This window comes from Vanellus vanellus, assembly GCF_965231255.1.
Source record: "Vanellus vanellus genome assembly, chromosome: 5".
NCBI classification, from domain to species: Eukaryota; Metazoa; Chordata; class Aves; order Charadriiformes; family Charadriidae; genus Vanellus; species Vanellus vanellus.
The window spans coordinates 24,451,694-24,477,571 of NC_138910.1; the positions used below are offsets into that span (position 1 = coordinate 24,451,694).

Here is a 25,878-nt window from a genome sequence, read left to right on the forward strand (position 1 = left end):
AGTGGTGCAGCTGACATGCCTGAGGGATGGGATGCCATCCAGAGGGACCTGGACAAGCTCGAGAAGTGGGCCTGTGTGAACCTCATGAGGTTCAGCAAGGCCAAGCGCAGGGTCCTGCACCCGGGTCGAGGCAACCCCCAGTATCAATACAGGCTGGGGGATGAAGTGATTGAGAGCAGCTCTGCTGAGAAGGACTTGGAGGTACTGATGGATGAAAAGCTGGACATGAGCCAGCAATGTGTGCTTGTGGCCCAGAATTCCAACTGTATCCTGGGCTGCATCAAAAGAAGCGTGGCCAGCAGCATGAGGGAGGTGATTCTGCCCCTTTACTCTGCTCTGGTGAGACCTCATTGGGGTACTGCGTTCAGCTCTGGAGCCCACAGCACGGGAAAGACATGAACCTGATGAAGCAAGTCCAGAGGAGGGCCGCAAAGATGATCAGAGGGCTGGAGCACCTCTCCTATGAGGACAGGCTGAGAGGCTGGGGTTGTTCAGCCTGGAGAAGAGAAGGCTGTGTGGAGACCTTATGATGGGCTTCAGTACTTAAAGGGGGCTTATAAGAAACACAGGGACAAACTTTTTAGCAGCACCTGTAGCAATAGGACAAGCAGTAATGGTTTCAAACTAAAAGAAGGTAGATTTAGACTAGATATAATGAAGAAATTTTTTTATGCTGAGGGTGGTGAAACACTGGAACAGGTTGCCCAGAGAGGTGGTAGATACCCTGTCCCTGGAAACATTTAAGGTCAGGCTGAACGGGGCTCCGAGCAACCTGGTCTAGTTGAAGATGTCCCTGCTTATTGCAGGGGGGCTGAACTAGATGACCTTTAAAGGTCCCTTCCAACCCAAACTATTCTATGATTCTTTACTAAAAGCCCTGACACCACTGAGCACACTCTGTCACATACACAGTGTCATAATCAGAAGGAAAAACAAAAACTAGGCTTTATTCTTTTTGGGAAAAAATAAAAATACATGGAGAAAAAGGCATTGCATTTGTCATAGTTACATCTAAACCATCTGAGGTCTATGATAATATTTATCCCTGGGCAGCAGCCATTTTTTAATTGAATTTTTAAATGTGGCCAGATCATGTTGCTTTTGTCTTTCAGTCTTCAGGTAGTAAAGACAAGGTCAGCAAAGTTTCTGATTAACGCGGTCTTTAGCTCCACTGAGAACAAAGACACAGCTGTAGACTCACTCATCGTCAGAAAGTTTCTTCTTGGCCTTTTCACTCCAAGCTGATTTCACACAATTAAAAAGAAAAAAAAAAAAAAAAAGTTAAGGTTTCCCAAGATGCAAGAGGGGGAAAAAAAAAGGAAGAAACAGATAAAGGAAGCTGAACCCAAAGCAATGCATGGTACCCTCTGAAAGCCAAGAAACTGTAAATTAGAGTGCTACATACCATCCATGCCAAGCAGTGCTTGCTGGCACGCAGTTGTGAGCGATGTTGGAGGAGCTGCTGGCGCATCACACCCTCAATGACCCCCATCACCAAAGCCCTGTCTGGACATTCAAAAGGACATGTAAATTCCTGGGCTGAGCCCTGTGGTGGGATTCCCAATACCTACCAGAGTGAACTGGGACTCATGTTTTATGAATTCAGGACAAAGTCCACCAAAACCAATGGAGCAGGACACAACTGATACCAGGTGGCAGGAATTAGATCTCTGTCATTTAAGCACCTTTTCTCTGACAACAGTTAAGAGCAGAAAAAATAGTAAGAAGCTTTACCTGGAAGTGAGTGGAATCTGCATGTGAAGCTCTGTGATAACAAAGCTTGCTGCTTTCTTGTGGCTTCAAACAGCTTGAAAGCTAGGTAGTAACCCAGCTTCTGCCCCTGGTCTACTGAACCTGACAACTAATTTGGTGGACATAGACAATCCACCACTGGATGTTTCTCTGTCACAACTTAGCCAGAGGCTGGCATTTTGTCTGGGTTGGGGATCCTTCCCTAACACTCCTCGCCATGACCAAAACAGGCTGGAGGATACCAGCTGAGAGTAACCAGACCTGAGAGTACTTGCTAGAAACGGGCTTGTGTTATTAAAATTTGGATATGTATCTCAGGAAATGAGATCTTGTTTCACAGTTGGGCTTGCACAAATCCTAGAAAAAAAATTGCAAGAGTTTGGAAGGGTACATTTCCCTTCCAGGGGGATGAGGATGGCAGTGTAGTTCTACCGGCCTGAAAACAAGGACCTACCCAGCAGACACTGTGGGCTGGTGGTGGCAATTCAAGATTTATCAGCTGCCTGTGGTTGATTGTCAAGATGTCCAGAAGGATTCCTCTGCTGTTTGTAAGCAATTTAATTCTGTGCCTAATTTTAATCTGCAATGTACTGTCTGTCCACATCTGTTGTATTAAAGTGTTAATTAGCATTTAAAGGAGGAGCGGATGGTATAGATCACGCCTATTAAAATTAAACAATCATGCAATAGTGACTGATTAGAAATCCTCTTGCTGCACCAGCACTGCTGGCTAAAGCAACAGTGAGTGAACTTGTTAAAAAAAAAAATGTCTCAGCAAGATCTAGTTTTCCATCTCATTTTTATCACTCTTAATGTGGCTACTCCTTATCTTGGTAATACATCATTATAAGTCAAAACGGGCTTAAGTTTTCACCCCCCAGTACTTAGGAAGCCGAGCAATTTATTTCCATGTTTTACCAACACGCAGCCACCACTGGCTAGAAGACTGTGCACAGTAATGTGGAAAATCAAACTGTCTTGGGCAACTACACCACAGCAAATGTCTGCTCTTTGGAAAGGAGCCATGCTGGGTTTTCTTAGGGTTTTCTTACAAGTCTATTAAAGCCAATCATATTTAAGTACCAGTACGTCTAGATTTGCCCACTAGGAGCTGGACAAACTGCCCTCCATCCATGCGCATATCCTCGGCAGTGCTACACTCTCCCTTCACGGCTGACTGCGAGTGGCACAAAATATCACTGCTATAGAGCCGCCTCTTCTTTTCCTGGCTCTCCTTTCTTGTGGTTTTCATATCTCCATGCACTGACGTTGCTGTTTTCTTAATCCCCAAAAGGTACCTGCATTTTCCTTTTCCACAGCTTAAAATGCTCTGAGTTATAAGAAGACAGCTCTGGGATGACTGCTGGAATGGATGATGAAAAATGGCAGAGAACTAATGAAGGCAAATTCAGAACTGGACGTCCAAAGTGAGTGAGTATTTGTGCCCAATGGGGAGAATGTTTCCAAATCAGATACAAATTTTCTTTTTTTTTTTTTCCTTTTTTAAATTGAAGTGCGAGACTCTGTCAGAGCTTACACAGAATGTTTGTTTGTTCAGCAACATTTTACTCCGGATCTTGTGGGAATCACAAGAGTTGCCCAGCTCCCTCTGGATGCCAGACATCAGCAGAAAAGGTTTCAGGGTGAACAGCAGTGTCTCTCTCCAGCCGTTAGCTCTTAACCCCGCTGATGGGTTGGGAGGGAGGAAGCGGTGCTCAGCCCAGACAGGAAAAGCAGATTAACCTCAGCATTATGGTCCTTGGTTCTCTGAAACCTTACAGGCTTCCCTGTGTAGCTGATGTCCTCATGGCATGAGCAAAAATGATGCTGAGACATCTTTATTTTTCTGCCAAGAAAATGTGTTGTTCAATTTTTTTAAGCTTTTTTTTTTTTTGTCTTTCCCATATAGCTAAGAAAGTGTTTAAACAAAAAAAAAAAGGAAAAACAAGGGGATGGAGAGCAGGCACTTAACATGGAGGTTAGCAATCATTCTTCTTTAGTTTGGCAAGGTGTTCCAGAGCTGGGTCTGACCCTGGTGGATATTGGCTTCCTGAGTACACTAATTCCCCCCCGCAGCGCTGGGGTACCTGCTGCTACCATCAGAGGGACTGGTCGTAAGAGGCAAGCGTCCTGGGGACCCGCTCTGCAGAGGGACCAACAGCCAGGCCAGCAGCCTGGCACGGTGCTCTATGGAGAAGGGCCCAAGCTCCTGGGGTGCGTTTTCCCTGTGTCCTGCAGGTCAGAGGCACGTGTGCTGCTGTGCTGCAGACCAGCCAGCGTTTCCAGTGCCTGTGAAGCTCTGCTCCTAAGCATAGCAGGCAGCATGTGAATGTAAGACTCCCTGGAGCAAAAACACTGCCCAGTCCTGCAAACACAGACTGCTTTTGTTCACATGCAGATGGAACCTCCGAAAGGGTGAGGGCTGCTCAGAGGGCTTCTGTAGTACTCATCCCCCCAGGTGGGGAAAGGATGAAATGGCAGAGTAACCCGTGTCCCAGCTCAACTCCTCACACAAGTCTTTGCTTTTCCCACAGGGCCTTTGCACATTCACAGAAGGATGACTGTCGCAGAAGTGACAGCCCACCGAACAGTCCAGGGGCCCCAAAATCATAAACAACCCCAGGCTGTTCCTCACACCGACCCCTTGTGACATGAGTAAACCATCAATCCATGAGCTGCAGAGGTCGCTTTTTATGGCAGGAATTTCACCCAGCTCAGCGACTGATTTGGGCAGCGCTGTAATCTCTGTCTTTCAACATTTCTAGTTGTTGCTTTGGCCTCATATTGATTTCAAAGGACATACTGAAAATGTTATGCCTGCGCTGCGCTCATCAGGAAGATAAACAGAAGTAATGGTCAGAGAGAAGAGATGGGGGGGCCGTCTGACCCCCTTTCGCTGGGGAATGTGGCTGCCGGGGATTCAGCCTGTCCGACTGCCACCACAGTGCACTGTACATCTGTGCCGAGGGAGTTCTAGTCATACTGACCAGGTGGGATGGATGACCGTGGGACCTGGGACTTACCTGTAGCAGGGGGGACACCAGTGGCCCCTCTGTCTCCCCATTCTACACCTGGGTCTCGGTGATGCCATGCCAGCAGATAAAACACTGCCACGCTCCCAGGAACGGTGATTTTCAGGGCTGGGGTTCATGGGTGTCGTTGCTGCTGGTTGATTATTTCCGTGAAATGCTAGAGAAAGCAAACGGAGTTCCTGTTCAGCTGGGAGGGGAGAGCACCCGTTCGCGCCTCCCCCCGGCGCTGCCACGGCTGAGCTAATGCCCCGTGAGAACCTGCTTTCTCACTGGCCTCAGTGTGAAACAGGGGTGGGTGGTTTTGGATATTGTTTACTTTTTAAAGAAAATATTTGCTACTGCAGTTTTGCTCTTTTTGACCTGCTCCCACTGATTATTTTCTAGCAACTGGCCATGTCTGACAGCAACACCACCCCACCTGGGCACACACCAAAACCCCATACGCTGACCACGATCTGGCAACTTGCTGAGCTAATTTAAGGAGCAGAAGTTGCCTAAACCCTCTGTGTCCCCCCTCCCTCCTCACTCAGAGCAACAATCCCCGGCCAGGGCACCCCTTACCACTGTTCCCCTCTCCAGCTCAGCCGATGACACCAAGGATCAAACCCCAAGTATTTTAAGACTTTCTGTAAACTTGCTGCCAAGAATACTGGACCGTGTGTCAAAGATAAGCACTTGATTTTTTTTTGGTTGTGTTCAAGAATGCACTTGGACCTAATTATTATTATTATTATTACTTTAAGCTGAGAAAGACGGGCAGTTGCTTTTGTAATTGTGGAAAAACCCCAAACTGAGAGACCTCCTGACATCTCACGACACTAAAATGGAACCAAATAGCTGTGCTACCTCTGCAAATTACATCTGACAGAATTATTTTCTGTATATGTGTCCACCACAGAAGGGTTTTTACATAATTTTCTTATCTAATGAAGTGCCAAAGCTTAGCAGTTCAAGCCAGTTTGTTGCAAAAAGTTAGAGGTTATGGAGGAGAAGTCTATTACGGCAATAACACTAATAAGGGTCTGCCAAGATCATGTTTAAGTACGTGTAAATACAGGGCATTTGAGATGAACATCCCGGAGGACAGAGGAACAGCGCTGGGAGGCAGCAGCAGCCCGAGGTGGCTGAGAGCCAGGGGTAAAGCGTGGGGTCCCTCTCTGCAGCTCCCACCCCAGCATCACCTACGCTCCCCCAGCCACATCCCACTGCTCTGGCCCCGGCCGCCCGCCTGCCCCTGGGGCAGTGCCTCCTCCTAAAAAACTACACGAGGTGGTTTTGCAGGCACCATTGGACTACAGACACAAACACTGCGCCATGTAGAATGAAGTGGCTTAATATACCCGGGGCTCAACACACACGTTTATTTTCCTGCCTTTGAGAGCAAGGTGAGGGGTCCCTGCAGCAGAGAGAGGGCATTTCCCTCATGCTGTGAAAAAGCACAAGAAGGGCCTGAAACCTTGACGTGTGCCCTGGGGACCCTCCGGCAGGCAGGCAGCAGCGAGCACTGGGGGAGGCTTTCTACCTGTCTAAACCCCCTTCCTCCCTCCTGAGGCAGCTGCCAGGAGAGAGGTCCCTGGGGAAAAGGTGAAGCCACTGCCTGTCCCCTCAACTCCCATCCTCTCCCAGCAACTGCTTCTCACTGAAGGCTGATGGAGGCGATGCAAATCAACATTCACAAAGAGGCAGTGGCAAAGCTTATATAAAAGGGCAAAAAAACAGACTGCAGTAAGCATTTTTGATTATTTTCTGATAGCCTCCTGTTTCCCACAGCTATGCATTTGCAGAACATTTTGTAAGCAATTTCTTTATGATGTGACTTAATCTATTTCGTGTTTTCAAAGGGAAATATAAATCAGAGCCCAAGAGTGAAAAGGCTGGGATCTTGAGCTTTTAAAAGTGGCTACTGCGTATCAACAACAGCTACTTTTGATCAACATTTTTTGCTATGCATTTTGTGGAATGGCTACAGGACACTGAAATGAGCATTATAATTACCCTCCCATATGTGCATTACAATACTCTGGGCTCTGAATGATCTCCTACAACGTATACTTGGAATAATCATTAAGATTTCTATCAAAACTGACCACGTTTCAGCCATTCTCTTGGTGTGCTGATGAATACAGGTTCCTAGAGGTACTTGTCAACTGCCCTTTTTCTCTCCCTGGGCTGTATTTATTCCTTTGGTCTTCCTTCTCTTACTCTTTCCATTTTCATGGTCTCACCAGTTTGTGTCAAAGAAACGCGGGATCAGACATGGCCAACTTCAATTCCACATGCAGGATGCATTTGCACCCAGCCGTTACTAGTAAAGAACTTACAGCAAAGGTAAAGGAGATACAAACCTGTTAAATGAAAAGGGGAAAATATATTTTTCCTTGGAGAGAGAAAAAAGGAAAAAAGATATTAATTGGTTTGTGGCACTGGTACAGTCAGTCTTGGCTACAAACTGGTTATACATGCTAAATATCTAAATTTACATTGATTGTACAATTTCTGGTTCTACCTATCAGAGCGCAATGTTGAAGTATTTACAGTACAAAAGTACTTCATAAAAATTAATGTCCAGCAAACATGTCGAGGTCTAACTATAATTAAATCTCCAAAAGTGGCTATCCTCCTTCTTCTGTACAAGAACAACTGTCCCTTCCAGGTTGCAATCAACAGCAGGTTCCCTGATTATACACCTTATTATGTCTTGTATAGTAGTGTTAGCCACTGGAGGGTGACATGTGAACAAATACATATGCTTGATCAGATCTTTTACAGAAACACACCTTTCAAGAGAGAGAACAACAATTAGTGTGTGTTATAGGTTACCGATTTACAATTTACATCATAAATCAATGTCTGATTATTTTAATGTAAAATGTTTTTAGCTTCATTTTACTGCACTAACGGTTTCAATAACACACTATAATTTGCTCAGATGAAGAGGTGATTGGACAGCTCTTACAGAAATTTTTAATTACTGTCATTAGTGGCTGCAATCTTATTCTTTTCTATGGAGCTAAGATACATGTTATTGCATTGTGCTACAGGTACTCTGCGGTCGTGAAAATCCAAACTCTCCCTTTCCACTGAAATACTCGCATCTATAAATCTGTGTCACCGTGCAAGTCCCATCACAATAATTACTAGCATCACACAAACATTAATTAATGTATCCACATGTTATTTTAGGCAGGTAGAAATGTATTTCCCCAATTTAGGGGGGGGGGGGCGGGAGGAGGGAAACGAGAGCATAAAGTGTCTTATGTTAAGATAGGAAGTGTGTAGGAGAGCCAGGAGCAGGGGCAGCAGGAGTCCTGCCTCCAGAGGGAAAAGCTGTGATGCAATTGCCAACAGCCGAAATCTGCGGGGTGACACGGAGGGCAGCACTCGTCCTTCGTCCCAGGGGACTAAAGGTCACATTTACTGTTTCTGACAATGGAGCTATTGTTGCTGGAGGTCCATGTGCTCGCTACTGCTTGAAGCTCTTAGTTTGTAAACAACTTTGATTCCCCTAGACGGGTGCAGAAAGGGTTGCACGCTCAATCTACCGCACGCTCAATCTACTGCACGCCCCTCTGTAATTTCAGCAGATTCCCTTAGCGGCTCTTCCAAGGGCCACTACCATGTACAGACAACTCCTTTCAAGGAAAAACAAGAATTTATGAGACTATTTTGTTGCAAACAGCTTGGCTCAGGACCCGGACTAGGGGACGGAATGGGCAGGGGTGTTTTCTTCCACTCACATTAGCCTAATTTGAGTGAAAAGTGGCTGAAAATGCAGTGCCCACCTGGGTTCAGCTTTGCATGTCCTATTGTAAATAGCTGGATGTAGGACAGTGGAGCTGCCTACATCTCGACAAACATGAAGACATTTTTTCCTTCATGGGAAAGGCAGTTGGTAAGTTTGTTCTGCCCATCCCCCGAGGGCACCTGGGCCCCTCGGGGTAGGACAGGGGCTGGCACAAAGGGCATGAAGATGGAAACAGGGGAAATGGCAAGGGTGCAGGTCACAGCAGCCATCTCCCGAGTTATAGTCCTTCATTTTCTGGTACCCTGCACCATACATTTGGAAGGGAAGCCCCTTTCCTTCACATACTTCCCATTTCTCTTCTCCCTTTCCTGCCCCCTTTTCCCCAATACTCTGTAAAATAGGTGAGCGGACATACACAATTTTCAATAAATTAATTCTTTTTCACATATTAAAAAAAAAAAAAAAAGCTCAAAATACTGTTCACAGTATTCCTGTCCGGTTTCCCCACGAAGTCCCTGCTCTGGCCTATTAATTTTACAGGAATTTGACTACTTCTGTTGTTTGAGGAATGCTGTTTCCATTAAGCATTAAATGGAAGATTAACTGCAGTCTGAAGTATGGATTCAGCTAGCCCCATCAGTACTCCATAGCATTTCATACGATGCTTTTAAAAGCTGCGAAGGTTGGCTACTTTTCTAGTAAAACCCTGATAATCATGATTTGAGATGTTAAGGGCTGTTACTGTTGAGAAACCGGACCTCTTCTCCCATGTAAGTAAACTAGTATTTGCAGGGTTTTTTTCTGAAAGAAGTAAAAGTACATAAAAATTCAAGAAACATTTCCCCTTCCCGACTGAGCCGTCTCGGTTGGAAACCGTCTGGGTGGCAATCCTCCGCTAATGCGGATTTAGAGGAATCGAGTGTGGTCTAAAGCCTCCAGAGAACCGGGTTTAGTTCCTGTGCTTTTGTGCGCACGCTGAGAAGCCAGCGGTGCAGGTAAGTATGTAATTATGGGCTTATTTAAAATGGAGATTCTTTTACATGACAGATCGCAGCCCGGGCAGGAACAATAATGCCCACAGAAAACAGCAAACCTCCGCGAGGGCCCTTGTACTCCATTGTGCTGTAGCCGATTTACGGGCTTTGGCTTAGAGATGATTTGGGGTTTGCTTTACAGGGGCTTGCAGGCTGCACGTGTGCTCGGCCTCGTTCCCTCCTGCCCACCGCAGCGGGGACTCGCCCGCTCTTGGGAACGCGCCTGGAAACGCTGAGCCGCGTCAGCGGCCCACCCGGTACCCAGTCCTGCCCGGACCGCAGGACCAGTGGAGGATGAGACCAAACACTGGGGGCCACAAACCCCACACGGCTTCTTCAGCGCTTCTCCCATTAGCGTTGCGGCCAAACGCCGCCCGCGCAGCCCTTGTTCTGCCGTGTTTAATGGCTGCACTCGCTTTACGGCGCAATGACGAACGTTAGGTAGAATGGTTTGCAACGGCCGACGACGTGTTTTCTCCTGGCCCCTCCTCGGGTGGGATTTTGTCCGCAAAGAGCACCGCGGCCGACCTCCCCGTAAAGCCCCGTTCCGTTGCCCCGCTGCGCTCCCCGGGGAGCCGCGGCAACAGCCGTCACCCACCGCCTCGCTCCCCGCGTGGGGCTGCGCTCGCCGCGCGCTGCCACGCGACGCTTTCATTCGCTCCGCGTGTGGCTGCGTGGGCTCTTCATGACGCGCACTTTCGCTACCCCGCGCGTGGGGGGGGCCCGACGCGCTGCCCCGGGGGGTATGCGGAGGCTCCTTCGTGGAGAAACCCCCTCTGCCCCGACAACGGCCACGTTTTGGGGTTCTGCTTTGGGGTTCTGCGGTGGGCGCAAACCCAGGTCCGGCGTATAAAGTTAAAAGAATTTAAAAAAGAAAGAGTTAGAGACTGCCGGGCCTCCCCTTCCCCCTCGCATGGGGGGCCTCTGGCCCCCCTCACTGCCCCCCCGCGCCCCTCCCCTCTGGCACGCGAGTCCCGCAGCGTTCCGCCCGGGAGCTTTTCGCGCCACAGGGCCAGGCCCTTGCAGCTCCACAAAACCCGCACCGCAAACAAACAAAATAGAATAATAAAAAATAGGGCTTCCGCACTAGCCCCTCCGGGAGCGATCAGGGAGAGTTATCGACTTCCTCAGAAGGGGCGGGCGGGCGGCCACGCCGGGTGCCCGATCCCGCGGGGGTGTCAGCTGCATCTGCCAGGACGCGGGCGCCAACGCGGGAAAGGCGCCGCCGGGCCCCGCCCCCCGCTGTCCCAGCCGCTTTGGCGCGAACCTTCAGTTCCCGGGTGCTCGCCCCGCCGCCGCCAGCATGGGTCCGTCGCGCCCGCAGGTGAGCGCTGCCCGCGGCGGGCCTGGGGTTCTCGGGGGCGCGGTGCGCCCGTGGGTCGCTGCTGGCGACCGGGGAGGGAGCGGGGGCTGCGGCGCTTGCGGTTCTGTTCTCCCGGAGCCCGGCGGGGTCTTACGTCCGGGGCGAGCCGGGCTGCGGGGAGGCTGATGGGGTCGGGCGGGGTGAGTCTTTGGGCTGGGGCTCGCCAGGGGCAGCGACGTGGGGGAAGCCCCGGGCCTCCTGCCCCGCCGCGGTGCCGGGGCTCCCCGGGCCCGCCTGGCTGGGACAGAGGGCCCGGCTTCAGAGCCGCGCTCAGCGGGGGGCAGGCGGCCGGGCGCCCCCGCCTTCTGCCTCCCGGCCGCCGGTACGATGCGGGGCGCGAGGGCGGCCGTTGGGCGGGGGGGGGGGGAGTGCGGGTTGTTGCGGGGGGAGGTACCTCACGGCCGGGGGGTAGCGGCCCCGCTGCGCCGCCGTGGAGCGGGGCGGAGGGGCGCAGCCCCGCGGGGTGAGGGGTTGAGGCGGGGGTGGGAGGGGGTGGCCCCATCTCAGCGGGAGGCGGGGAGAGCTGCCCGCGCCCTTGGCCGGCGTGCGGGGCCCGCTGGCGGCCGCCCACGGAGCGGGGCGGGGGGGGAGGGGGGGGGGGAGAAGGCGGATTTGCGTGGCCCTGGCGGTGCCGGGTCTCCGGTGCGGCGGGGATCGCCACTCCAGAAACGACCCCTTTTGTGTCTGGGGCCGGGGCCGGGACCGGTTTTTGTGTTCCTCGTCAGTACCGGCAAAAGCCGTGAGGGCTGGGCAAGGCTCGGGGGTGCCGCCGGGCCGCTCCGGCGAAAAGCAGCGTCCTGAACGGGGTTGGGGAGGGAGGGAGGGAGGGGGGGGCCGGGGGTCTCCACATGGCTCCGGGTAGTTGCTGGTGAAATGGGTCGGTGGTAGTGGAAACATTCCCGTGGAAATGAAAACCTGCAGCCCATCGAAAAAGGTGTTTTCAACCTGGTGGTAAAATTAACAAAGCAGCCAGCTGTCGTGTCTTTAAACTGTTGTTTCAAAAAGTCCTCTTTTGTGTGGGAATGAGCCTTAGTCCCTTCCTGAACAGCTGCGGTCTATTTAGTGTTTGGCTCAAACTAATAGTAATTAATAAATCAAAGCGGTTTTCTAGGTACTGTTTGTGTACTTGTACTTTTTTTCAGCATTGCCTATAATGAGCGGGGAAGGGTATGATTTTTGTGTATGTTTCCACTTGACTGTTTGCATAAAACAAGTGTTTCTAAATCCTGAACAAAACTCATCTATAACAATGATCAGAAATATATCAGAGCAGAAACTATTCCCATTTCTAATTTTGGGAATTATTTCAAAGCTGATGGTAATTCTGCTGACTTCTACTCAAGACTGTTAAACACCCTAAAATGTTCAAACCTCCTAAACTTCGATTTAAGGATGTTCTTAAAAGCTAGTATGCTACAGCAGGTCTCTTTTATTAACGGTGTTGCCATTGTCCTTTCGCAGCGCCGAGGCTGTTCAGGAAGGAAAAACTTAACAGCATTCCGAAATACAAAACTGATTCCCATGGAAACATCCTCATCCTCCGATGACAGTTGTGACAGTTTTGGTTCTGATAATTTTGCAAACACAGTAAGTACAGTACAAGAACACATAAAACTGAACGTGCAGTGCTAGTAAAGTTTGCAAAAATGTGAAGCTAGTAAATGTTTTGTGCACTATTAAAACTGCTTGCTCTGCTTATGTTTTTGTATAGTGGTTATAAATCTATGCTATGGGCTGTAATTTCATTTCACTCTTCACTTGTGCTTCTAGGTGGTAATTGTTGGAAACAGATTAGCTATTTATTCTAGCCTTTAAAATGTCACCTAACCTAACATGCCTGATAATTTGCAACCGCGGTTCTGAAACCCCTTGTTAAATGCCTTAACTATTTTTTTTTTTCTTTATTAAAAAAGCTATTTGCTTATACTGCACTTGTAAATGTGAATCGCTTTCTGTACAACTTCAGTTAAAGGATATTTTATTTTTCATAGAAATGCAAGTTTAGGTCGGATATTAGAGAAGAACTGGCAAAAATTTTTCACGAAGCCTCTGATGATGAATCCTTCTGTGGCTTTGCAGAAAATGAGATTCAAGATGCATTGGTAAGACAGTTGATTTTAGTTTGTGATTTTAAATCTAAATTTCTAGACCTTCTTAATTGAAAAAGAATGTAGCTTCAGCTTGAAAGTCAAATGTTGTCAGGAAGAAGCATCATTTAATTTAATGTACAGTCTAAGTAGCCATAGTTTCATTTTCTTTTTCTTTCCATAAAAAGCCCCCAAGCTCCTGATCTTTACAAGTTGAGAATAAAATCTGCCATATGGATTTTGAAATAGAATACCTCTTCAAACTGCCCTTGCTGGATGTTACTCTGTTAGACTTCAACATTTCTGATTTCCTCAATACAAAATGTTATGCTAGCCCATGGACTTTAGCAAACTGGAGAAAAAATTCTGTGTATATTGACATGTAGTCAGACCTGCACTCTGACAGTGTAACAGGAAATGCTATACTTCTTTAGTGGCAGAGAAGTAGTGATAGGTGGTGAAATCTGCCTTCCTGCTTTTCCTTGACATCAGTGCAAGAGCAGTTTTATTGCTTAAAAAGACCAACAGTTGTTATTTATCAGAGAAGACAGAAGTAATACCATGTTTGGTATAAAACAGATTTGTCATAACTTCAGAACGTGCTGGGGAATGACTAGAAAAGAATAACGTCTGCTTGGAAAAGTAAAGAGAATAAGTAGGAGACAAAGCTGGAATAGATGTGTAAGAAAAAGAAATCAATAACTACACATAATGGGCAAGCAGAACCACATACCTGGTTTTCTAAAATCTCAGTGCAAATAAGGATTACCCTTTGAGACTGATGGTCTACGCATACGAAGCGGGAAGCCTGTTGTTACCGATGACCATAATAAGACTCTCTTATTGAGTCTAAACCTGGAAGTCATACCCTATTGCAAAATGGGCTTTTAACTAAAGAAATTAATTTCTGTCCTTATTGAACCCTTGGTTCTTGCAAAAGTTGCAAGCAAGGCATGAGAATTCAAAGATAAGAAAATAGTGGGATTTTATTTATAATCATTTCACTGACTGACTCTAGAAGGAAGTATTCACTGGGTATTGTTGATACTGTGAAATGGCTATTCTCGACAGCTTACAGCCTTGGGTTTGACCCTGTGCTGAGAAGTGTCTAGTGGCTTTTTGTACAGCCTGATACAATGTGTTGCAAAATCGAGCCCTTTAAAGGCTATTCTCTTTCTCACCCTCACACACAGACCATCTTTGCTATTAGACCTGCAAGTGACAGCTAAGACTGCTGCAACTGAAGCTGAGCTCCTTTTTTGATGTGTTGTGGCAGTACAGTGTGGCTCTCCCTGAGAATATTTTTATCCCTGTGCCCCCCTCTCCCCCCCACCCCCTTGAAATATAGGAGAGCACTAGGACTAGAGACTGAAAGGGCTAGATTTCAGCCAGATAGCCTCCTTGACCACCCTCAAATAAAATATTGTCAAACTGTATTTAATTGCAGACCAACTCACTTGGTTTTTTATATGCTTCCGTTCTGGTTTGTTGACAGAAATTGGAATCGGATTCAGAGGAGAATGATACAAGTGCTGAAAGCGAGGTAGCTCAGAGGAGGCGGAAATACCCTATGCCTCTAAAAGTAGCCATGAAGTTTCCACCTCGAAGATCCGAGAGGAGGAAGCATGAGATAGAACCTGTTCCTGAAAAGCTGATGCCTGCTCCAGATTCAGACTCTGACTCTGAAGAAAAGGGTGCCGTATTTTTAGAAAAAAGAGCTTTAAACATAAAGGAAAACAAAGCAATGGCAAGTACTCGATGTCTCCCTGGGGGTCCCCCTTCTTGCCCCTCTCCCCTGCCTTGACTCTTAGGGGGCTTCTTTGGTTGTTCAGATTAACTCTAATGGGAATTACGTGAATGCGTTAAGAGGAATTTACATTCCTAATATTTAAATTTGATACTTTATGTCCCCTGGCATGTGAAAATCCGTAGGCTGAGTACTTGAGTAAAAATCCATAGGCTGCAAGCATAAAGGATAGGACCTCAACATATTAAGTTTGAGTATTTTCAAATTACTTGCAGTCACTAGAATATAAATAAGACATAAAAGTAAAAAGTTGAAGAGCGACTGCATTTCCTATAAGTAATTGTACTTCTAGCCAATTGCCCTAATCTAATACTCTGTAATAGCACATAAACACCCTTTTAAGGCTCTGCTTCCTTTTTCTTTCCCTTGTCAGCTTGCAAAACTAATGGCTGAGTTGCAAAATGTTTCTGGTATCTTTGGTGGGAGAAAATCATTGCAAACTGTCAGTCATGTAAGTATAAACTTCCTATATTTGCCTTCAGATTTCTGAGAGTCAAATTCTGACATTACAAAACAGGAGACTCAATTAAAAAAACTCAATAAACCATGTAAATCAAAGTCCAGTTCAGAATTTTATTGCTTTCTAAAACAGGCATCCTCATTGTGCAATTCTCTTTTGATGTGCCACTATATAAAGCAGAACAGATTAATTCATAAAAGTTAGGTGTCTCCATGGGCCAATAAAAGTAAACAAGGCGTTGTGTAAATATGTATTTATACAAAGGCTGGAGATAAAGGGGCAGCTCAGACTTTGATGCTCAACCCTGAATATTCTTTGAGTTTGGAGCCTTGAATAAAACCTGACATTTGCCCTAACTAGGTCCTTTAAGAAGGCTGGGTTGCGAATTGGCTGATTTACCTGTAAGCTGTGTGAAGATGAGAACAACGCTAGAAGTCGCAGCCCCTCATAGACATGGGTTCTGCTGCTGTGGTGGGGAATTATTGTATCTTACACCTTCATGGACACAAATGTGCCTCTGACTATTTCTCCGCAGCTAGCAGAATGCCCAAGATGAATTTGCCTAGGATGTTTTTACCTTGTGTTTTCTAATTTGGTACGAGGGGGAGACTTCATCCTTGGGAAAGATGGGAAGGAAGCCATGTCTTGTGAGGGAGGAATTCATAACAGGGACGGGAGCTGTCTGGGTTTTTGCCCATTTCATTAAGAGCTCTTAAACTTTACCAGGGACCAAAGCGGCTTCCAAGACGTTCATTGCCCCAAAGTGCTTTGAGGAGGAACCCAGACCGAAGTTCTCGGCCTCATACAAGATCCAGGTCCCTGATTGAAGGTCCCCCTACTCCTTTGCCAGAAGAGGAAGATGATGACCGGTACATCTTAGTGAGAAGAAGAAAGATGTCTGATGAATTCCTGGAGGTACGTGGAGGTTCTGGTTCTCCTGTTGCAGGTTGATCATGAAGGTGGTTTTGTATCCCATCGAGAAAATAGTAATTCATACAGAGCTGATCAAGATTAAGATTATGCTATGGCCTGGGAAATACAGAAAATAGCATATTGTACATGTTCTTCATTTCCCCTCACCTTATCCTTGAAAAATCACTTCCTCTTGCACTCCATCAGGAATTAAGCAAGATCCAGTAGCATTTCTGCACCTTGAAGGTGACAGATGAAGTGAACGTGCTAAAGCTGCCTACGTATCATAGGTCTTTGCAAAGATCTGTATCTCTTGTTTAAATATGTGATGGGTATTTGAGACTTTGGCATTGCTTTGAAGATACCCGCCTTGTTTGTGTAGAGTTTTTGCTGAAACTAATACTAAAAGTATTGCGTCTTCATTATTCAGCATGAAGCCCGAACTCCCAGGAGGGGTCACCGTGGTGCCATGGCTTTTCCACACATTGTGCGCCCAGTTGAGGAAATAACAGCGGAAGAGCTGGATAATATTTGTGGATCTGCAAGAGATAAAGTATATAACAGGGCCATGGTAAGCATATTCCAACTCTGTGAAACGCATACTTTTTTCTTGTTATTCCCTGCTTGTGGTTTAGCATCAAATAGAGCAGGCTCCCTCTCACTGAGAAGAAGGATTTGATTTTGGGGAGAAGTGTGCCTGAGATCTTGAAACATCATCTCTTATCTTTCCCTGAATTTATAGAATGGTCTTTACCAAGGCGGTTAGCTTGCTTTCAGCCTGGAACAACTGTAGTGCTTAGGTGATACCAGCTGAGGAAAGTGATTAACAGACACTGAAGATGCAGTGTTAAAACAGTCTTGGTAACTAAACAGCCATATCTAATGTCTTGTTTCCTGAACTGCTTTCCCTGTGTTCTAGGGATCCACCTGTCATCAGTGTCGCCAAAAAACCATAGACACCAAGACAAATTGTCGTAACCCTGATTGTGTAGGAGTACGGGGCCAATTCTGTGGGCCATGCCTCCGCAATAGGTATGGGGAAGATGTCAGAACGGCGTTGCTGGATCCGGTAAGACAATTCTGAATATTGGCTTTATTGTGCTTAACTGGAACAGAGAGGTGCATTGGTTACTCGGAGCGAAAGAGTTTTAGCCGGGGAACTGCTTACAGTGGTGTAGTAAATAATGCAGTCCTGGTTTGATTCAAAATGAATCACAAAACCTTGTGTTGTGTTCGGCTCGTTGTAGTTACTACTTTTGTAGCTTTATCTGCAGGAGTAAACTATGAGAGCAGAGCAGCTGCCAAAATATTCTTGTATTTGAGCATCAGAATAGGGTCCTCTTTTTGCCTTGCATTAGTGCTTAGTGCCCCATGGAAAGGAATTGTATTGTGGACAAAGTGCTGCTGTTGTGGGCTGTGGAGTGGTGCAGGAGTTGAGCAGAGTGGAATGCGAATGTGGTTGTGTGCGAGGCAGGCAGAGGAGAGTTTCATCCCTTACAGGCTGTAGAATTTGTACTCTTGTACTGGTTTAGACAACTTCTGCAGCGGTGATGTTCGCTGCAGAGCTCAGTGTGGAGCAGGGCCCTCTTTTGAGTTGTGAGTGTGAATCATGTCTGGCATTCCAGTTCAGTTAAAAAGGCTTGTTGTCTATCTTTTGTTTAGACCTGGAGGTGCCCACCATGTCGTGGAATCTGCAACTGTAGCTTCTGCAGACAGAGGGATGGCCGATGTGCTACAGGTGTCCTGGTCTATCTGGCCAAGTACCATGGCTATGACAATGTCCATGCCTACTTGAAAAGGTACGTATGCCGTGGTGTCAGTGGCATAGCTTTGCTGTAAGTGGGATAAGCAGCTCCAAACTAGGAGACAAGAGCTTTCCACATCCCAATTTGTCAGGTAAATCTCAAGATCAGTCCTTCTTGCCTTTAGAATTGGAGATTTTGTCATATGATTTTTCTGACGTATTGGTTCTTCCACAAAATAAGTGGTATATCCACTCTGTCTTTTGGCTCCCGATTTCAGCTGTGTTTGTTGTCAGGGCTTCCACTAATTTGTCTAAAGAGTTTCGAAACAGTGTTTTGCTACAACCTAACTCATGTTTCTACTTGTCTTTCAGTCTGAAACAAGAACTTGGAATGGAAGACTGAAGCTGTGACTGCCTTTAAATTACGTACTCTTTCACCAATGTCATGTTATTGCCTACAGTGAATTGTTTAATCAAATGAGATTACAAAGCCAGTGCCTTCCTTCTCTCCCCTTTTGGGTAAAAAAGTATAAAGAACTTCCACTTATCTCAGCGCAAATCATACTTGGGAAAACTGTTTAATGAAGGTCTTTGCCCACAGGCCATTGTTTTCTTTTTAAACAGCTTTGCAAATCAGATAGCATCAGTCCTTGCTTTCATGGCAATAACTTTTTTTTTTTTTTTTTTTTTCCCTGAAAGGGGATGGGGCTTTAAGCCTTTAGAGTTTTATTCATGCAGTGATCTGTGCTGCAGGTGTACTTATGCTTTGAAGTTTGTCACGAAAAAGATACAGATGTTCTGAAAGTTCAGGGCACTGTTCCCCACAGAACCAAGTGGGAGAAGGTATGTGCTTAACTCCAGGCCAACTTCTGCTGCAATACAGACTCTTACTGAACATAAATGATCGAATAGAAGCTAAGAATTCTCTAAAACTGCAACGCATTCTTAAGTTCAAAAAGGAAGCCCTAAAAGTTGCAACTGAGCAGCCTCCAAGCACTAATATTTGGTTTTATAGAGTACTCAAAGTGCACAATGGCCATTTTAAGGGAGGTTCTCCAAGTGACTTAAGTGCAGCAGAAGCTGTTGGGGGGTGGCACTTGATATTTTTCTCAGATGAGAGGAGGCCACATCTGACAGCTTCCACAGCAGTAGCATTGCCTAGTGATATCACTGATGTGAACGTACTGGTATACATTGTGGAGGGGCTGCTCTGTCTGAAACAGAATGTACCCTTTGTTAAGCTACTGGTTTTGTGGGTTGTCTTCTCCCTGCTCTTGCTGCTTCTTTGCAGAATCGGCACTGGTCCTGGGGAAGATGCCTCCAGACCAGGGCTTGGTTAAGTAGAGGCATAGTGGTTCATGTGGCTATTGGCCAACTCCGAGTGGATGAAAGATGGTAGCTTGTTGAACTTGGTTATCAAGAAAAAGGGCAATGACAAATGACCACTGGAATTGGAAGCCTGATTTTTTTTACTTCTGAAAAAAAAAATAAAAGGAAAGACTTTCTAAGCTACAGTCCAGCTTAAAGTGAGTTATTCTTCTAGTTGCATAGAGCAGCATAAACATAAATAGATAGTGTTTTCAAGAGCCAGCCTGGTTGTAGCAATAGATGTGGAAGAACGATTGTCTCGTCAAAAAGGCTTTTTAAAATAAATAAAAAGGGAGATATAATGGTTTGCATGCAGGTTGTGAGCACTTACAAACGTGGTTAGTGCTGTGGTCTCCTCCTTAACTGTCCAGCTGTATTTCTGTATCTGGATCCGCATGATTGTAGAAGGATATTGTGCATGATGTTAATGAAGCATGAATACAGCAAAAATAGAGCTGAAGAATTCTAATGTGCTGTGTGGACAGGATCTTGTGTACTCAGTGCTGTAGAAAAGAAGGTGCCATGAAAATTGCATCCAGAGAACTGAACCACAAAGTGTATAAATGCACTTAGTTTGGTTATGGAAACTACTGTAAAAGTTTTGTATAAGGTTTAGAATGCGATGTTATAAATAATGTACAGTTGAATAGTAGAAGAATCAACTTGCTTTTATTGAGCACTGGTATTTTATTGGCTTCTCTGCTTTCACAGTATTTGCACTGTGTGTATACATAATGATCCACAGTTTATACCTTTCTGGGAATTACATCAGTGTGTGTGGGAGGGGAGGAGAGAGGAATTTAGAAACAAAAGATGTTTATGTCTCAGACTTGGAGTTCTGTTTCATAAATCATCTGTCGAAAATCTCCTGTCCTCTCTTTGTCTGTTTTTATAGAGTGAATAGCTGTGCACTCTGAGGTGGAGAGTGTTCTACCCTCTAGATACATTTTATGAAGAAGGAACTCTAGAAATACATGTTCTGCCAGAGAAGAGCCATTATTTTAAAAAAAAAAAAAACCAACAATTTTTTTTTTTTGTAATTGCTGAGCTTGCCTTCTGATTGATAAGAGTGTGAAAGGACTGTGGTAACAGCAAACCCTTGCATCATATCACGGAGACTGCTGTATTTAGATGTACTCAGATCTACAATGTTCTGTATAGAGTTTTTTATTTTGAAAATAAAAGTTTTCTGAGTTAGAATTTTTGCCTCTTAACTGTTTTTAAAAAGCCCATTAGAACTGTACTTAGACTTTACCACCTTTCAGGTAAACTTCTGTTGTGAAGTAAAGGAGTTGGTTGCTGCCATCGTACCTGGGGGAGCAGTGGGCCTAGGACATCTTTCCCCAGCTGTGTGTCCCTGAACCAGGTTTGCTCTGATATTCGTGCTGCTTGCATCGAATTGTTTGGTACCACATGACTACCTTGTGATGGTAGAATTATATAGGTGCTGAGTTCAGGCCGGATACAGACTATAAGCACGTGGGTCTCTTTAGTTTGGAGAAGAGGAGACTGAGGGGTGATCTTATTAGCGTTTATAAATATATAAAGGGGGAATGTCATGAGGATGGAGCCAGGCTCTTCTCAGTAGCAACCAATGATAGGACAAGGGGTAATGGATTCAAGCCGGAACACAAGAGGTTCCACTTAAATTTGAGAAGAAACTTCTCAGTGAGGGTGACAGAGCACTGGAACAGGCTGCCCAGGGAGGTTGTGGAGTCTCCTTCTCTGGAGACATTCAAAACTCGCCTGGACGCCTTCCTGTGCAACCTCATCTAGGTGTTCCTGCTCCGACAGGGGGATTGGACTAGATGATCTTTTGAGGTCCCTTCCAATCCCTAGCATACTGTGATACTGTGCTGTGTGCTCACCCTTCTGGTTTTGAGAGGTTTTTTTCTAAACTAGATGCCTACATCCTGAGCTGAGAAGGATGAGGAGGATATAATTTTGGACACAAGTTGAAGTCAGGTGCCTGTGGCTATATATATATAAATCTATATCCACCAAAAAACCCTCTTAAGTTGAGAGCTCTGTGCTGGAGCAGAGAATTACCTGAGGGGCCTTGATTGATGGCTGACAGTGCTGAAGACTGGTTTTGATACTTAGGCCGCGTGCTTTTGCGTCAGGAGGAGTTAGATGAGACTGGCAGAAGATTAACACAAAGCCAACCTGTAGTGATAGAGGAAATGGGAAAGAAGTGATCAAGCAGAGTGACTGAGCTGTCCCTAGATACACTTTACTGGTAAAACCCTCACGTTGTTACTCTCAGCTAAAAGCTTTGCTCGGATGCATTACCTCTCATCGCACTGCTGGTGATGTGAGAATAAATTTGTATGCAATTGTGTAGTATGTTAGTTTATGGTTTACATGATGATTTTGAGGTGTCTCAATACAACTTTTCCCCCAAGCCTCTGTACCACAGTTACTTAAGTGCTGTTGATGTTAACTTGACAAATAGTTAAAGAGCTCATGGTTTATATGTGGTGTCGTGGTTTGGGCTGGGCTGGCCACTAAACAAAATAGCGTTGAAGTGTTTCTTCACAGGCTGACATTCCAGAGCAACGCACTGAGCCACTCAGCCAGTTATATTAGTGTAGGGAGCTGCGATGGAAATTTTGAAAATAGGCATTGGCTTTGGAAACTACCCCTGCTCCCTTCCTAACCTCATGTGCTGATATACCTTTATTTTGTCTGCCAGAAACCTAAAACATATTTTGAAGAGAAAAGCAAGGAGATAGAAGCATAACAAAGGAGCAGCATTGTTTGCTTGGGTAGGCTAGTGGGATCATAAAAGGGCAAAATGGTTGCACCTAGTCAAAGAATGGCTTTCAGTGTTCCAGGGTGAGGGAACGTAGCTGACACTGAAACGCAGTCTCTAATACACTACGTGCATCTGAAACATTTGGCAAGAGAGTCACCCGCTGACCTCTGCTGGCATAAACCAGCTTGTTCTCTTAGGGCTTTCCGCTAGTGCAGCTCTTGCATGGCTAATGGCGTAAGCTAGTGTGGAGATTTTGGAAACACCACCTGCTGCTCTTTCGTGTTCTTGGCCTCACAACTAAAACAAAGTGAGTAAAAAGATATGGCTTTCTCTGTCAAGTGTAAGCTGGCCAGTCTGGGGCCCTAAACCCCAGCAGCCATGTAAAGCTGGGCTGTGTCATAGACGTACATGAGTGCATGGGCTCCAAACACGGAGAGAGGACAGCATCGCAGTTTCATGGTTGGGTCTCACCCTTCTTCCAAATAAGCCTGGGGCTCCTAGGTGGGTGTCAAAAAACCTCACAAACCCTTTGGAATGGGAGCGGCAAACGGGAGGGCACTTGTATGTTTGAACCCAAAAATGTAATGATCAGTGCTAGTGGGTGGGAGTCCTGAAACTGGGAAGTGAGGGAGGAATTAAGAATCCCGTTGTGACTGATATTTATAAACTGTGGGCATTGAGTTTGTAGAAAATGTGTCTAAAACACAGAGCTGCAGTCATATTAAACAAAATCCGCTTGCTGCTGTTTGGTACAAGCTTTCTCCCAGCTAGAACTGATCCATCTCTGGCTGCAAGGGTGGCAGACAGTTCTGTTATGTGAAAAAAAAAAAAACAAAAAAAAAAAAAAAAAAAAAAAAACAAAAAAACAAAAACCAGAAGTCGTGGTACGGTCAGGATGGGGTAAGAAGGCATTGCATTAGTCTCTTATTATAAGTACTTTAGCAGTATTTGTGCTGATCACTCGAACTACAATAAAAATCAGTTGAACTGTAGATCCTGCTGCACTGAGCCCTACTCGTGCAATCTTTCCCCTGGAGCATGTCTGCAGGTAAAATTTAACATCTACTCCTGAAAATGGAAACAAAACTTTACTGAAATTATAGATTTGTGTTTGGGCTCAAGTTAGCTTTATATCCTTACCTGTCTGTTAATATCGTTGCAGGCAGGGAGGCTGAAATTGTGTGCTAGGTTGTGTCAAGAGGTGTAAGTAACAGAAGCTTATGGCAAGCATCCTCGTTTTCTTTTAATCAGGTACAGGATAACAAAGTAATCCTACCAGCATTCACTCCTCCTTTTGGCCTTGCTTTACCTCCTTTTAGCTTGAATGCCCTTGTAAAAGCAGTGTGTTTGTGAACTGCTACATAAACTGGGCATTCACAAATGACTGGCACCAGGGCTTGAGGGTGAGAGGGCTACCACAAATATAAAAATTTGCATTGTTCACGTTTTCAGAGAATTAGCAGTTATATCTCCTCTCAGAATATCCAAACAAACTCCTGTTTGAAAATAAATCTACTGGAAAGACTATACTGAAAATTTAAACATTTTAGACTTCAGACAGGTTTAGACAGTTTCTGTTTCATTATGTAGCTGATGTAAAACATGAAGTTCAATTGGTGTCAACCATTTTGTTTAATACCTTGGAGATTCACCATCTTTAGATGTGCTCTAAAGTTCCAGATCTAGAGGCTTAGCTATGTTACTACTCAAATGTGCATGAGCATAGGCGCTCTTATCTTACGCGATTCTCTTCTTATATAGCTTATTAGCAGAATTTAGCAGTAGGAAAGATCCTATTTCTTAGCGCTTTTGTGGTATGGGTTTTTTGTTGTTGGGTGTAGGGGGTGGGGGTTGGTTTCGGTTTTGGGTATTTCTTTTTGAGGCTAGTTGTAATGTGAATACAAGTGATAACAGTGAATCATCAGGAAAAAAAACCTTTGGAAATAAGCCAGAGTCAAATTCTTTTCTCGTGCTCTGTTCAATCTGCTTCCTCTTTAAAAGAAAACTTTCACATTAGCAGAAAAATAAATGCTTAGCCAGAGTTCTTTTTGTGTCCCTTTCAGCAGGGAGAAGGGGATGAGTGTGCCGAGCTCAATGCCCATGCTGGCTTCCTCCTGCCGTGGAGAGTTAACACTCTAAAAGCTTTTTCTTCCCCCTTTATTTCTGTTTCCATTTAATTCTTATGAAAAAGTTGCGATGTTACAATTTTGGTATTGGAAACCAAGCACAAGAGTTTTGTTGTGAGGAACTGAACTGCTTTGATATAATCCCAATTTTCTCTGGGAGAAGTAACTTCTAGTTTTTAAATGGTTGCTGTTGCTAGAAAACAGCATCTGCACTACAAAGCTCTGAAGTACCTCCAGTAAATAAAAATATACCAGTAGATATGATATCTATGTGCCCATTAGAGCATACAGATATGGTGTTCTGTGAAAGCCTTCTGGTATGATCTTAAACAAGTCACTTTTTTTTTTGCAGCTGTAAGATTAAATCCCCATTCACCCACATAGCTAAAACCTGCTTTAGAAAAAATTAACAATTGAATGTTCTTAACATGATGACAATTAATTTTCATCAAGACAGGCAGACTTACCCACAGCAAGGAATGATGCTTTTTTTTTTTTTTTTTCCTATGTACCTTTTATGCACAGACTGCAGATATACACCCTTGCAAGCAGGTAGTCTATTTCTCAGACATACTCGCTATTAGGTATATTACGCATTATAGCTGAAACAAGAGAGTTGAGAGTATTGCAATTTATTGGGTACCATTTTCTTTCTTCCTACCTGTTTTTCCAGTTTCCAGAAGCTCCTGCCTAGCATCTGGGTTTGGTTTTTTTCATTTCTGAGGTAAAATTATGGATGAGATGAACAGTTTGGCTGATACCAGGCGTAGCTAACTTGCTAATTAAGCCTGACTGCTAAAGTCTAGCTTCTGTTTTTCCCTGTGTAGATATCGCGTTATACTTCTAACGTGTTGGGATCCACGAGGAGATGTGATTCCTGCCAGATCTTAGGGTTCCCTGCTATCTAGTGAAACAGCCAGCCTCACTGGAGCGCCCTTGCTCCTCCTGGTACGCCATGGCTTGCTGTACAATATGTAAGAAGACAACGTATTTTTGTAAAAGGGATTCTCAGAAGTCCCTGTGGTAAATGGCTTTGTTTGTACAAAACACTCAACTCCTCCCCACGGTTAAAAACGCCTCAACTTCTTTCTGCCTCAATTTCTGAGCAATGTTTTCTCGGTGTTTGCCTGGCACCTAACCATGTTGACCTTATCACTCTAGAAAATGAAGTTATTGGAGTAGAAGAGAGGTACTGGAGGTGTCAGACCACAATAGCGCAGGACACTGTTGCTATTACTTTTTACCAGTTGTACTGGGCTCTGCAGCGCTGTGGTTAGCATGTTTCTGGAACATGCAGCACCAAAAATACAAGAAGCTGTCTTGTAGTTGCTCTTTGTGCAAGGGTCATTCAGCAAGTGCCACCAAGTCCCACCACTAGTGAGACCAGGGAGGCTATGTTTTGTTCGACAACCTATCTGGAAGCACAGATATTCATCAGCCAGTGTTGGTGAGACTGAGGTTCCTCCACGTCTGTCACAACAGAACCCCGGCTACTAAAGGGGCTTTAGGGGAGCAAACATTAAGTCTTACGAAATACGGATGCTATGGAGTGAAGCAGCTACCAAGGTGGATCTAGTTGTAAGGTCCTATGTAGAGTTAATTGCTTACAGTTTACTTGGAGGTAATGTGTAAGGGAGAGAAGTTGCACGTTGGAAGTCAGAAAGGCTGTTCTGATGACGTACTGTTACAA

The 25,878-nt window shown here is 45.4% G+C and overlaps 1 protein-coding gene across 1 annotated transcript; it reads left to right on the forward strand.

Moving 5' to 3' along the window:
• Nucleotides 1–10,712: 10,712 nt before the first annotated feature.
• CDCA7 (cell division cycle associated 7) lies at nt 10,713–18,339 on the forward strand (the record flags this gene model as incomplete). The annotated part of the gene is made up of 10 exons (XM_082483854.1): nt 10,713–10,887; nt 12,388–12,513; nt 12,918–13,028; nt 14,509–14,760; nt 15,194–15,271; nt 16,007–16,195; nt 16,623–16,763; nt 17,112–17,261; nt 17,855–17,991; nt 18,309–18,339. The coding sequence occupies exons 1-10, from the start codon at nt 10,867–10,869 to the stop codon at nt 18,337–18,339; spliced, it is 1,236 nt and encodes a 411-aa protein (XP_082339980.1). The 5' UTR covers nt 10,713–10,866.
• Nucleotides 18,340–25,878: the final 7,539 nt, after the last annotated feature.